The sequence below is a fragment of the Limulus polyphemus genome, unplaced genomic scaffold (genome assembly GCF_000517525.1).
Source record: "Limulus polyphemus unplaced genomic scaffold, Limulus_polyphemus-2.1.2 Scaffold3373, whole genome shotgun sequence".
NCBI classification, from domain to species: Eukaryota; Metazoa; Arthropoda; class Merostomata; order Xiphosura; family Limulidae; genus Limulus; species Limulus polyphemus.
Window position 1 is genome coordinate 85,958 of NW_013668983.1, and position 16,102 is coordinate 102,059.

The window sequence follows — 16,102 nt, forward strand, 5'->3', positions numbered from 1 at the left end:
ATATATATATATATATATGCATTTATATTGGCACAAGAAAGTGCTCTATTTTTTTTTTTTTTTTATGATGACTTCACTCCAATGTAAGAGCAACTTTTTCCTGTTTTCTTAATTGTCTCCAACAATTGAGCAGATGAGAGACTCGAATTAACATACACTCGTTGCTTCTCCAGGTCAATGGAAACTGTGTTAACCCCCTGACCTGTACAAAAGTTAATATACATGGAAATAAAAAGTATATGAAACGTATAAAAATATGTATATTCCTCTCAATAATACATGTTCATGTTTTATCAAAATTTGTATAATACAAAAACAAGAACATACGTATGTCATTCAAGTATTACTTTACCCAAAATCAATTTCTACAAAATTTTATGCAACTTTTTAAACATCTGCACAATTCAGAATTATAAAATACCATTAGATTTAATATCTCATAGAAGCATGCATGTTCAACTCAATGGCCTTTAACTATACAAAGCAGAAAAGTGTTCTACATAACTTAATACACAATTACTATAATAAAAAATTCCATACTTAACATCTTAAAAACTACTTTACATTAGGGAATAAAAATTTTGTCATACGTACATTGAGAATCATAAGTTTTAATAAGGAGGTTTAGACATGATACAGTGTGTTCCAAAGCTACATTGTATCACATATTACAGCTACTTTACTCACCAACAAGCACAAATATATATGTATGATTTAACATATCTAATCATATTACACCAAACTTTAAATACAAGGTGCATCATGCCACCAGCAAAATTAAACAAGCACACATATATATATATATAATGCAATGGCCAGGAGTCAGTTACTTTTTTTTTTCACACATACACAAATTTGCATTCAGTTATACATTCTTAATTGCTTATTCATAAAATAACAGACATTTCGTTATTCTCCAACTACAGTAAGAATAAACAACATATGGATCAACCAAAAACAGCAGCCAAAACACACTGCTGAGAGCACTCTTATGAGAAACAGGGCATCATTGTTAAAAATTAGATACATTTTTGGTAACCTAATGTTCAGATAAAGTGAAATCTACTGAATGAAAACTGTATACACCAGATTTTCTCTAAATACTACAATATAAACAGATTTACATTTCAATGTAAGTGTTTAAAATTTAATAGAAGTAAGAAAAAGAGGAATGCTCATACATGTCTATAAGTTTATGAATTAAACTAGCTGGTGCAGCTGATCACCATACAGCAAAGACAGAGGATCCAAATTTGAATTCCAACCACCCTATGTCATTCCTCATTAAGTTTGGTTGAGATCAGTCAAAATCTGAAAGCATTAAATGTTGGCACAGAAGTTAACATTTTCTAACACTGAAAATGTATTTCCAATACCTACTTTGCCTACTCCTCTCACCCAAAGCATTATCAACCTTGATTTGCCCTCTAAGCATTGCTAAAATTTTCAACAGCACACCAGTCTATTATATCCCTTCATTTTTGCACCATTGCAGCAATGTGTGATGATGTGACTACCTTCCACCAATCATACTGCACCCATTAAAACTAGCAAAGGTAGCACACCCTACCATTGCAATGCAATCCTCACTTTCGAGTATTGGTAGATACAAACCATAAACACTGGCAAATCAGTGGGCAGGAAGGGTGAGAGAAGGTAAGTACCTATTAGAAATACATTTTCAGTGTTAGAAAATGTTAACTTCCGAAATGGTACTACCCTTTCTCACCCAAAGCTAGGATCTGGTATTGCAAAGGTGGTGGGGCCAGTGAATGTACAAAAGTAATTAAACAAGCGGAGAACCATGGCTGTAAGAGAACAGGTATGCTACAATTATAAAACGAAGCACACCTGTGGGTTATAGCACTACTTCTGGAACAGATATGCTTTTCGCCCAGTAACGAACAAAGTAATACATATAGGATGGAACTTAATAGACACACTATGTTATGTAAGACAGATTCCGCCCACGGACAACAGATAGTATGCAAGACATCCATATATGTACGAGCATGAGCATGTGACACAATGGTAGCTGGATTTCAAGAAGGTGCTTGGCATCTGACATAAAAATATGTGGCTCATATATGAATAGGCCAAGTGCGGTCCCTCTGGGCAAAAACAACAGTGGAAGCACCTTGCAAAAGTTTGTAGGATCGAAAAGTGTGGTCTGCCTAGGCAAAAAACATCCAGGGGAAGTGCTTTCATATATTGCCAAATGTAGTCAGCCCGGGCAAAACATCCAGTGGAAGTGCCTTGCAGGAGATCATACTTTTCAAATTTTATTTGTACTGATATTTTGATCAACAAGTGGATTCAGCCCAGGCAAAAATATTTGCGGGAAACACCTTGTGATATTGAGTATTTCAACTGCAGTCCATCTGGGCAGAAAACATCCAGTGGAAGCACCGTGCTTAAAATTGATCATTATGTATCTTGATTGTAATATAATTAGATATCAACAAGTGGAGTCTACCCGGGCAAAAAACATCTGGAAGAAGCACTTTGGATTGAGCATATTATGATAGTAAATATAACAATGATAGCCCTCTTCTCACTGAGTGGGTAGAAATGATCTATGAATTTTAATTTAGTTTATTGTACAAACCCCACTCCTGAGGATACCTCCATGGTCCACCACTCCAGCAACTGGGAACTAGAAGTGGCAAGGACTCCCGTGCTAAACTAGAAGAAAAGGAGAGGAATATGCATTGGGGAATCTGGAGGAATGAAACACTTGCGACAGTGCAATGGGTGTCTGTGATTCCCTAATGTAAGAATCATGGGTGAGTAAGGATGGGTGAAAATCCACATCTGCTTTACCCATGAAATCCATGAGTGATGGCCCTTTATATACAATACAATGATAATATATATATAAACACAAACACACACCTGAATAAGTGGCCAGTGGTCTTACAGGAACACCCCATCTCCACAGGGAGCATTATAAAAGTATATAGATTTAGTGCTACGATATAAATTTCATTATACATAACCAGGCAACTCCCACCACCACCAGGTAGGATACTCAAATATGATGTATATAAATGAAATGAAATAAAAAATAGTAATATGTCAACCTTACCTCAGTCAAAGGCAAACAGATATATGTAGAATTGCCACAGGAGGAAAATGATACCTACCCAAGGAAGACACAGGTATAATGTGCAGAGAAAGAGCAACAAATGTATTGGTAGTTGTTCACATACCAGCCTAAACGATCTCCTCCAAAAGACAGTGCTTTTGAGCAGCTCAAGACTTATTTAGATGAGAATTTGGTGTGAAGAAACATTATGTAGACAGCAACCTTCAACGGACACATCGAAATACATCAGTCGTATGAGTTGACAAACCAAACCAGTGAGTGTAATAAGTGAAAGATCACAGGAAACAGAGGAATGCCATGGAACAAATAGACAGAAACAAGACCACAAAAGAAGACAGTACAAGCCATATAACAGAGCAGGGAATGAACTGGACACTATAGATGATCCGGATCTATCTGAACGGGAGATACAGATGTGAAAAGGAAGGTAAGAAAATAGGAGAAAAGGCAAAACAACCTTCCTGAACAACCAACATCTAGGAAGGAAGGCCCAATTCATATAGCGGATAATATATAAGGAATGGTAAAATGCGGGAAACGGCAATGACATAAATATCAGAATGGCAATGACCACATGCCAGGAGGGGGAGGAATTAGGTCTGAAGAGAAAATGGTACAAGGAACACATTGCAATGGGATCATAGGGAGAACTGGACAGACTGTGAATAACAACATGGAGATCCCAATCCAGCTAAACAAAGAAACATGGCAGAAAAGGAACAGAAAAGAAGGGAAATAACTGGAGAAGAGAAGAATTTCTGGAAGTTGGAGAATGGGAGGTGTAGGACACAGCAGTTCTATAAAGAGCAACAGTTGAAACAAACAAAAAAACTTTGATCAAACAACCAGATTAAGAACAGGTACAAGTGAGGAACAGAAGGCAGGATGGTCAAAGCCATAGTAAATAGTCCAAAGCCTCTGGGACACAGACAAGGAGGAAGGGTGAATGATACAGGAAAGGAAAGACACTATACAAGAGGAGAGTCCCAGAACTGAGGTACAGGACCAGAAAAAAGTCACATGTGAAGATGGAGTGTGGCAACATTGGGATGAAAAACGTCCAATTGTGGTTGTTGGAGAATCGATCAGAACAGATAAAAGAGCATGGGCTGTTGCTACAGTAAAGGCCAGAGCAGAGGAAACCAGCAGAACACAACAAGGAGTGGTCTGGATAAGGAAAAAACCCATAAGATGAGTCTGATTTGAGGGTAAGTATATAGGTGAAAAACCACTCCAATCTTGAGCTGAGGAATGAGGAACTGGACACTAAAAAGGAGTGGGGAAAAACACACACACACACACACACACACACACATATAAATGGTATTCCCAGTGGAGATAACACCCACAGAAAAACTGATGATGAAGGGACCACTCCATGGGGAGAACCTGGTTGGGACATGATAAGCAATCGGACACAAGATTCATAACTCTGGGAACAAGACATGCCAGAACTGTCATGTTGTGGTCATTGGCCTAGTACAGGAAATCTAGAGTCTGAAAAGACAGAGATCTGGACGTGGTTCCCCCTTGCTTGGTGATAGTGCTGATGAAAGTGGAATTGTCAAAATGAACCATAATCACCCTCCCCCACAGGAATGGGAGGAAATGATACAGAGTCCGATGAACTGCCAAGAATTCCAGGATGTGGATATGAAGAATAGCTTTCTCGACTGACCACTGACCCAAACTCTCCGGGGAATCAAAGAAAGCCCCCAACTCACCAAGGAAACAATTGTGAACGAATGAGACTTGGGATCAAGTGGATAAATGGGAACTCCCACCATGTTGAAGTCCCTGTCGAGCTACCAAGCAAGGTTAGCCCTGATCCCAGGTGGAAGGGAGATGGAATGGTCCAAAGGATCGTGGGAGAAGTTCCACTGGTCGAGAAGTATCCAATGAAGGTAATGCATGTGCACCAACCCCAAGAGAATGAGAGCTTCCAAAGAAGCCCACATTCCCAAAAGAGATAGAACTTCTCATACAGAAACAGAGTAGGAGAAGGTAGAGCTATCATGACTGCTCGTTCCATACCCCTGAGCTGAAGTGGAGAGGGCTGGGCTCGACCGAGATGGGGAAGGGAAGAGAACCTTCAAATGAACAAGATACTAAAAGAGATAGTAAAGGACCTCTCAAACTTGATGAGAAACCCCACCCAAGCAACTTCTTGAAGAAGGAAGCAGGTGTGTGAGTGACTGACTGGGCACGGGAAGATGCAAGCAGAAGTCAGTCTTCCATGGACTGGAGTGTCCGAAGACCCAGCAAGTGAAGATGACGTGCAAAAGAGTGTACCATTCGATAAAACACATGTGTAGCTTAAGAAAAAAACTTGAACAGCAGTACCCAGAACTGGAAGACAGAACCTTCGTAGATGAACAAAAGAAAAATGACTTGACACTGGGGAAAAAAACAACAACAACATCTAAGTAACAGGTAGGACTCCAAACAAGTATACAGCCAGGACAGAGGTGTGATGGGATTCCAATATCCCTTGTTTTTGGAGACAACACAAAGATGGAAGTAAAATCCCGGGTGAGTGTGCACCACCTGTTCAGTAAATACTATGTGTCAAACAGACTTGGCAAGACAACTGGACAAAGTATGATCCCTAGGAGAAGGGAAGGAAATCTGGGAAGTGGATGGAGGGGGAGGGAAAGCAAAAACCCTCAGATAGAACCCGTATAACCCATGGAACTGTCGTGAAGTATAGCCAAAAAGGCACATAAACTGAACATACCTAGAGAAAGGACTTGTTACTAATGGACTAACAAAACTTAGAAACATATAGAGTCTACAAAGTACAAAAAAATAAACCTGCAAAACTATGAAATTCAACCGAAAACATTCAAAAATAAGTAACACCAAAAGTCCAAAACAACTAAACGAACTTAGAAGACAAACAACCTTTAAATATATAATACTTAAGTCCACTCAAGGAACCTATGAGACAAAGGACATGAAATTAAAACCTACCCTGAAGAATATGAGAATAAAAAGGCACCTAGTTACCAATAACAAAGTCTGATTCAAAACTAATTCCTAATTAGATGTAACTAGTAGTAAAGAACAAGGAACTTACAAATTAAATAACATTAACAGAGAAAAGAAGCAAAACTTTAAAAATAAAAGAATAATGAAACTCCAAATGCAAGTTTAAACTATAGTAACCTAGATGGTAAAAGAAGTATAAAAATCTAACTTACCCAACACTGAGCAGAGAAGATATGTATGACCTAAATTATAGAGTGTGAAAATTAGATCCATCCACAGTAGCTCACATAAATTCACTGAACATGGGTATACCTATAGGGAGTGAGAAATACACACTGAAAAACTTACCACAAATCTCCTGGGAAAAGAACAATACCCAACCCAGCAGATTACGTGGAGGCATGGTATCAGGTGGAAAATGCCAGAGAAAGACAATTTCCACAAAGTAGTTATATCCCTCTGCATAAAAAAATTTAACTTGAAAGGAAAAATTGTTTGCCAAACATAAGACACAAACTCCCCACGAACTAAAGCTTGTGCTTCCCCAGATGAGAAAATCATTGACCTTGAGACCTAGAACTAGTGTCAGAACCATTGTCTACTTATGGCAGGAATTTCATCAACCGCCATATGAAATCTCAAATTCATATGAACAAAGAAGAATTTGGAAAACAGATACATTTCTAAAACAAATAAGTAAAAACAATGGAAATGAAACACAAGAATTCAAAACTTGAAACTGATATAAATTTGTGATCAAGCACAATCAAAATTTTGTAGTCACATGGAGAACGAGTTAAAACTCACATTTAGACACTAGAATGCCAACTGACAAAGTGAGAATTGTGGTGCAATGGTAGAGGGAGCTACCTGTGCTAGTATAGATGGCACAATATGATTGGTGGAGGGTAGTCACATGATCAACACGTTGCTGCAATGGTGCAAAAATGAAGGGGTATAATAGATTGGTGCACTATTGAAAATTTTAGCAATGCTTAGTGGGCAAATCAAAGTCAAGATAGCTTTGGTTGAGGGAGGTAGTACCATTTCAGAAATGACAATTCTGCCTTCTATACATATAGAATATTACTTATAAACTTAGAACCAGATGTCTGGATATTTCTCTCTTATCTCTCCTTCTCCTACTTTCTAGATTTGTTTGTATGTCATACACATATCATATACACAGACATATGTTAGAATATGTAGCTTGAGAAAATTTATATTTTTCAATAACCTGTAAATACTGATTTTATTTACAAATGCACAAACCTCAACTTGTATGGATAAAATTCTAACAATTTAACATTAGTAACTCAATACTAAACAATAGTACCTTCTAGTTTGCCTAGAACTCTTTTAACTGCATTAGAACAGCCTTCACAAGTCATTTCCACTTGAAACTCGTAAACCTACAAAAAAAAGGTATTCACTGAAATAATGAATTTAGATAGTATGTGCATATGTGCAAACAAGTTTACACATAAAATGATACAAGTATATAGAGAGAACTATTACACATTAACAAGATAAGAAAAATGCATAAAAACTATTGTTATTATAATATTCTCAATAAATATTGTTACTGGGTTTGTGTCTGAAAATATCTTTAATAAAAATATTTTCTTTATAAATAAGAAATTAAGAAGAGAATATTTAATTAGATATATAATCATTACCAAATTGATTTATATTATTTATCTGAGTAGGTAATTTGCTCTGACAACAAATTGTTATTAATTTCTTCACAATAAACATGATGCTAATTATGAGGGAAGGCAGATAATTAGAAGAAACTAATAATAAAATAATAGTTTCACACTGTCACTGTGTACACTAAAAACCACATAAAATTCCAATGCCAAGCTATATTATTGCACTTTCACTTTAGAAACTTCCAGAGAAATTTGCTCCAATCTAATTACTGTAAATCGTAAATGGTGTTGCTGCAATCAAAACACTAATTAATCTTAAAAATGCTTACCATGTGACGGCTTTATGTGCAAAAACATGCACTGTGTACATGTGATAGATAGACCTTCAAGTTCAAATAAAAAAAAAAAAAAAGAGACTAAAAAATAAACTTATGTACAAATGTGTTTAGTCTGAAATACATAACACACATCTTATACACATACCTAAAGGAAATAACAATTCAATAAGTCAATCTGTTAGATTTCAAAACTTGCATGCATAAAAAGTTATTCATTACAAGTTAACTACTAGAATTACATTATTAAGCTTTGGTTTCTTAAAAATTCTGCCAGTCAAAAATGTTAGAAACCTGCTTAGACTGTTAAATAAATTATATATATATATACATATTTATATATTTAATAGTCTAAGCAGGCTTCTAACTTTTATGACTTGCATATATATATATATATATATATATTAATAGTTTAAGCAGGCTTCAACTTTTATGACTTGCATATATATATGCATAAAAACTCTGCTATAAGGAGTAGGACTAGCAACTAAAGGTGGCTAAAGGTCTGAAAGATTAGGCAAAAAGTAAGATCATTTTAGAAAACGTATCAAAAATTAATATTTCTAGACCAAAAATTTATAGGATATACATGTTATGTTAGAGCTAAGCAATTTAACTGATTACATATAAGCAGTTATTATATCAATTAGTATCACATAAACTAATTGATTAATTCAAATTATGATTAAAACAATTTTCACAAAAATAATCAACTAAAAGAAATTAGGGTTTCAGATTATTATCATTTTCAAATATTCAAATAATTAAAATATTCCTATTATGTTTGTTTGCTGTAAAGCAGAAAGCCACATAATGGGCTATCTGTGCTATGTCTAATTTTAGCCATATAAGTTCAAATTAAGTTTTTATTTTATTTTCATGTTGTTCAGCTCTGTTGAATTGGGATGGAACAAAGCTACTAAGAATATCTATTACTATCACTAATTAACTATTGACTAGAAGGAAGGCAACAGTCTGGCAGCACCTGCCATCAACTTTGTGTTTGTTTTCTTCTTGATTGTGTAACTAATGGGAAAGCTACCAGCTAGCAGTAGCTTCCACAATTTTTTTTTTCTGTTGACTAGATGGAAGGCAACCATCTGGCAGCACCTACCACCAACCTTTGCCTTCTTAACCAAATGTAATGGGGCCATCAGTTAATTGATTATAACAAATACCACTAGTTGCCCAGCTCTAACATTTGGACAAAAGGTGACTATATAGTTATTCAAATCTGTCTCTGCACACCCTCTCTTGAGAAAAAGTAAAGACTTAACCCCCCTTATTTTTCACAAAATAATAATTCCCCATTTAAACTCCTGTAAAGTGCAGGCCTCCACTACTACCAATAGCAACTCATTCCATAAGACATGATAACTATCTTAACTAGAACCTAGTTTACCTTTTTTTCAAACATTAATACACTGTATTGTGTTCTCTTATTCTACTGTCTTCAGAATATAGTAAAAATAATCAGAATCCTTTATACTACTTATCCACAAGACAATCTTACAAAATTATACAAGATCACTTCTTACTCTTCTTTTCTCAAAGAAAACAAATTATTACGCCTTAATCTATCTCCTTAAGATAACCCTTTCACCTCAAGAATTATCTTAGTAGCCCTCCTCTGAATCCTTTCCAATGAGACAATATCTTTTCTAAGATAAGACCAAAACTGTACAGAGTATACCAAGTAAGACTTAACATGTGATTTGTAATAAGTAAGTCTATACAATAAATTCTATTTGCCTTAAAACTAGCAATAAAGTAATGCATCAAATGTGTAAGTGAATCATTCACTGCTACTGTAAGCCAAGATTTTTCTTCAGTCACACTACTGAGTAGGTTACCACGTATCATATATTAAATGTATGATTCAAGTTATGAAAATCCAAATGCATTATTTTTCACTTACTACATTTAAAGGTTATATGCCCAACTGATTCAATTTCAAGTCATTCTGAAGTATCTCAAAATTTTCAATACACTTGCATGAAAAGCTACTTAATGCTTTTATCAATATAAAACAATAAAAAGTGAATCACTTTTATTATATATCCTCAATATATTTAGAAATACTCAAGAGTTGGATTGCAACTCCAACTTCACTAATTTTTTAATTCTGCCCCTTTCAATTGTGTTTTTTTTTTTCAATAGGTAAGAAAAATGAAAAGGCCCAAACATCGACTTCTAAATCACTCCTCTACTAACAAGGGCCCAGTTACACTGGACCTCATTAACAATTAAAGGCAATGAAAAAAGGGGCTAGTTGTGCCATCCACTAAACTTTTAAAAAAATTTAATAAAAACTCAAAGTCAGCCCTTATAATTTAAATACTTATGAAGCCTTCCCCCAAACTTACTACATCCATCACATCTGAAGGTCAACCATCCTGTTCAAAAATAAATCTGCTGCCCTACTAAAATTTATATTTGTGTTCTCACAGTTAAGGACAAAAACATGATGCCTCAAAGCTAACAATTATCTTAAGTCACATGCACCTCAACCAGATCCCTTCTAACTCTTCTTTTCTCCCAAGAAAACAATTTCAGTGATATTATCCTGTTCTTGTTTGACAACCTTTCTATCCCGGGTATCATCTTAGTAGCCCTCCTCTGAAAAATGTACAACTTACAACAAGCCCAAAACTGAACACAATACTCCAAATGCAGCTCAACCAGTAACATACAATTAAATTATAACCTCTTTAAGCTTATACTCAATATTTCTGTAAATACAACCTAAAATCCTATTTGTACTACCATTAGCAATAGTACACTGCTTGGATAGCTTGGGAGATTAACTGAAACATTAATCTTTTTTCCTTTCTTAAAACTGTTAAGTTTATCCAAATCAAAATTATACTTAAGATCTAAATTATGATAACCTATATGCATTTATTATAATTAGAATTTATTCATTCTCCCAACTTACCAAAAATTTTAAATCCTTTTGTAAAGCAATAACATTCTCATTACAGCCAGCAACATTCAAAACCTTATCATCATCAGCAAATTTATGCAATTTACTGACCATTCCTTCATCTTTGTCAGTGATGTAAATCAAAAAGCACAAAAGTCCTTAGACTATTCCCTGAGGTACCCCTCTTGTGATATTAATCCAGTTTGACCGAACTCCATTTATAACAACACTCTGCTTTCTTCCATCCAACCATTTTTCGATCCAACAAGCCAACTTATACCCCACACCTATGCTTCTTTTAACAAGACTTTGCTGTAGTATCTTGGCAGATGCTTTATGAAAATATCCATACTCTTAACCTCATCTACACAAGCAACAACCTTTTCAAAGAATGTCAAAGGATTAGTAAGTCAAGATTTTCTACTGGTAAAACTATGCTGACTACTCAACAAAAATTTTAAAATTTCTCAAATGAATTTTCAAAGTATTATTTATCAATTTCAAAAACATTTTCTGACACTGATATAAAAATAACGGGCCAATATTTAACAACAGCCAACTTCCAATCTTCTGGCACCTGTCCACTATTCAAGGGCTTACAAAACAATACTGGCAAATGATACATATATCCAATTCTTAAAACTCTTAAACTTGGAAAAATATTAGCTAGTCCAGAAAACTTATCATTCTTTAAACTTTGCAATTTTTTCTTAAACTCAGAATTAAAGTGGTCATTTTGCTCAATATTGTTTCCATTTAGCAATTGGTCGTGATAAAGAACATTATATAAATCTTTATTGGTATAAAATGGTGAAAAGGTAGAATTTAGTAACCCAATTATCTCATAATCATCAGAAACAATTCCTTTATCATCCCTCAAAGGTCCTACCTCCAATCCTAATTTTTTGCTTACTCTTAATGTATTTAAAGAAATTACTATTAGTACTTTAACATTTTCAGACAAACTTTTTTCATATAACCTTGCCAATTGCATAATATACTGTTTGGCCAACTCTTTTGATCTTCTATAAACCTCATAAGTCTCCAATTATAGCAGTCAATTTGAACTTCTTAAATTTATTATGCTTTTCTTTAATTTTATCCCTTATATTCTTTATGAGCTAACCTTAGATCTTATTTCCATAAAGTCATTTTTTTCTATAACATTTCTATCTTGAATATTTAAAAACTTAATTCAAAAAATTTTTCACTTTTGATCAGCATCTCTAATTAATTAAGTTGCCCAATTCCCAAGATATAATTTTTACTGCATCCCTTCAAAATTGGCTTTTTGAAATTATAACAAAATCTCATTATTCCCAATTTTCATATGCAGTAAAATATCAAACCCAATTGAGAAATAATCACTTGCATCCAGATGTTCCTCAATCTCTAACCTCCCAGTTAGCAATAACTATGAAATCAGCATTCATCCCAGTAGATAATTCCCTGACCAATTGAAGAAAACCATCTGGAACATTTTCTAAAATGTAATGGTGAGATACTTGGCAGCCAGGAATGATCTTTCAACAACTAAATACATGACATCCTAAAAGGGGAAGAGTGATCATTGAATAAGTAGGTTGTTTGCTATATGTTGAGATAAGGAAGTACAATTTCTTGCATAATCAATAAGTAATCAATTACTTGCACTATCATGCTTACCAAACCTCATTTGAAGTTTATCGATAAATTCTTTCCATTAAATTCACTTTCCAATTCATTATTTGCTTTTGTGAAGACTTTAGATTGTTGTCTTCTTATAAGTTCCTAACATCAAGAAACATGCACTAAACATATGTTATGAAACTACAAGTATTGGACAGTTTATAGTCATCACAAAATCAAATAATGAACAGAAATTGTTAATAAAGGAAAGGCTATCAATAAATAGACTTCAACCAAAGTTAAATAAGCAGTAAAGTGCATTTATTTACTACTAATTTTTGAGAGATAGATAAATGAAGTTGTAGTTTCTAATATTTAAAAAGCCAACTTTTACATCATTATTGGATTGGGATAATGAGTAAATTATGACATGGGGCAGACTTGAAAAATTAAAAACAAATGCTTTTAATTGAAGATGGGCATTCTCCTAAAGACAAAAAATGGATAACAGAGAAAATCAATTCAAGTTTATCAAAAGTCCTTAAAGAATTTATGTAATCAATCATTACTTTCCCTTACTTAATTCCCCATCTGGAAGCCCACATTTCCAAAATCTAAGTGTAGAAACTTATTTTGAATGATCACTTATAATTAATATCCTTGCTAATTTTCATTAAAAAATGCCTTTGATCCATCCATCTTTGTCTTCTCCCCCCCCCCCAACAATACCGATATGAGGGTTCCAAATTGAAGAATTACAAAAAATCTTGATTTATATTAATTTGAACAGCTCCTAGCATGTTAATAGCAACAATACCAATTTTCAAATGAGAGTCCAAGTCAAATCTGAGAGTTCCTTAAACTGCACCATCTACTTTTGAGTCCACCATACATTCCTTCGGAAAAAAAAATGCCTCATTTATAATTTTATATTCTTATTCTGTAGATACTAGAGGTTAAGATCTTACTTTATGCAAAATTTAAAAATAAAGCCTTTTTGTGAAAAATGTGGGAGAAGTTCAATAATTAAGTATACATAAATACATACACACACTGTTGTTAATGTTAGTGCTACTGTTATAACTTATACTATAGTGTTAACGATTAAGTACAATTAAAAATTACTCTATTATACAAACAAATCTTTGTAAGCCTCTGCAAGTTACTGAGAGTAATACATTAATATTAATAGTACTTATTTCTCTTAAGTTAAGAGTATGGCACAGCGATTGTTTTTGTTTTAAACTTAACGGTTAAGCAGTAAAAAACTTAATGTTCTTAACACTATTATTATTACATACTAGCACTAAACTATAAAACAGTTTAACTTTAAGATTTAATTAATCGAGCTATCTACCTCGGATCCCATAATGTTGAATTTTACTGTTACTAATGGAAATAATTTCCCTAGCAAATTAACTTATACTTCTTACACAATGGGACAGAACTACTTCCCACTTTCGTTGAACTTCAGTCATAAGTCCAAAGGTAACTGAGTTCGTGTTTGAGTTTAACTGAACTCCACATGGGGGTGCTGTAAGATACATATCATTCAAAACACTAAGCTAAATCGTTCCGTTGTTAATGGCATATTTTGGCTGTTAGTGCATATAAAGGGCTAAAATGGGCAGCAATCAGCGTCTGTTGAACTAACAACATACGCGTTCTCTTTGTTTTAAGGTGTTGTTTTCTCAAGAACCGTGAACGTTTTCAGTTAAAATCGAATGGTATTACCTGGTGAATAGATATACAACCGAGCAAGCAGGCCCGATAACTGGAGGATCGACAAACAAGTTATAGAATGTGTTTCTATTTACCTCTGAACTCTGACTGAGTTCCTCATGAAGGAGGGTCAACATGCAGATATGTACCAAGACTATCTTTGTTGACACAATCAAAATCATAAACACGTCCAAGGCACTAAAACAAAACAAGGGCAATTGTATCTGTATGAGTGTTTTAGATTAGAGAGAGAGAGAAGGAAAGTGAAATCTTATTAATGAGTTCCGTAAATTCAACCACAAGACCGAAATATTTAGGTAAAACTCAAGCTGAAATATAAAACAAACCAAAGTCGATCTCGATCACACTGCCAGTTACAGCAAAATCTAAAATGAAAACAAGGTTTAAATGATAATGAATCCAAGCAAAGTAGGTGTACATCCAGCAAGTGGTGATGGAATTAAAATCCATTAAATTCACAGATAAGCAACTAAAAACACCATCTTGAAATTGCAGGATTACCAGATTAAGTAGTATTGAAACTTCCACTGACAAGATTTTAGAAGAACTAAAAGTATTAGTTATACAACTAGTTTCACAGAGTAGACGAATGATCAAAATGAGCTTCAGGTGTAACCTGAAAGGACATTTTGCCAAGAATTGCAGACAAAACCTTGTAGAAATACTAAGAAGAGATTACTATTATAGCCATTACAGCCGAGACTGTGAGAAATCAACAGTTTTTATTAGGCCATGGAGATAGAGCCAAACTAGACCAAAGGAACAACACAGAGCTAATGAAACATCAACAAAACAGGAAGAAATTTAAATTATGAATACTAAAATAAGTTCATCATTTGAAAGAAAAAAAAACGTTCAAGAATCCATGGCTACAAGCAGTCATCCCGATTTGTTTAATGAAAGAGAGGAACTTGCCTCCAGAGATGAAAAAGGAAGAGTGGTTAATTGAAAACAACAGGAGGACATAATGCTCCAGCAAAAAAAGAAAGAAGTTGAAAGTTATTCTTATTGTAGAAAGGTTCTTTGTGCTTCATGGTGTGTGGGTAATTGGTATCAATGAAGAGAGCCTTTTAGGAACTGATTTCATGCAGAGACATGGATATGGTCAGGCTAGCTTCAGATAGCTTCAAAGTCTATGAACAGGAAATCCAGGTGCATTATATGGCAATTACTACACAAATGTTGAACATCTGGAAGAAATAAAGAAGATGTTCATTGTACCAACAACAAGTGAAATATTAATATCAGAAGTTAATAGTAATAATTCTTCATCTAATGACTGGGGCAAAGTTGAACCAAATACTCCAGCATGTCATGAGAGATTGATGGTTGAAAAAGCCTCCTAGCTGTGAAGACTAAAAATGCTGCACATAATTTACCCAAGAAAGACTGAAATCAGCTTATGATAAATAATGGGTGGTTATGCTGTAAATGCTGACAGAACTGGATTCCATGTAGAGAATATGATATGGCTCTATAGTTCTCGTTATGAGAGAGGACAAACTCCAAAATTAAGTAGGTATTTAGAGAAAAGATGATCCAAACCAAAGGCTATTCATCATTATTGTCTTTGGAAGTACATTGGTGAGAAAGTAACCAACTAGACAATTTCAGAGAAGAACTTGTTAGCAGAGATTCAACCTGACAAGACACTATCCCATTTATATACTGTTGCGTCATCGAGATCACGTGACTATTCTCACGCCCTCTACTTTCTAGAACTATCCTGTACTTT

At 34.4% G+C, this 16,102-nt stretch overlaps 1 protein-coding gene across 2 annotated transcripts; it reads right to left on the reverse strand.

Annotated features, from left to right (window-relative positions):
* Positions 1-19: 19 nt before the first annotated feature.
* On the reverse strand, positions 20-14,159 carry LOC106469244 (copper transport protein ATOX1-like). 2 transcript variants are annotated; one of them, XM_013929714.2, is made up of 3 exons: positions 14,058-14,159; positions 7,437-7,512; positions 20-202 (listed from the first exon to the last, which is right to left on the reverse strand). In XM_013929714.2, the coding sequence occupies exons 1-3, from the start codon at positions 14,100-14,102 to the stop codon at positions 63-65; spliced, it is 261 nt and encodes an 86-aa protein (XP_013785168.1). In that variant the 5' UTR covers positions 14,103-14,159; the 3' UTR covers positions 20-62. The 2 variants fall into 2 exon arrangements, with proteins under 2 accessions (XP_013785168.1, XP_013785169.1); XM_013929715.2 differs by having other exon boundaries at positions 13,982-14,134.
* Positions 14,160-16,102: the final 1,943 nt, after the last annotated feature.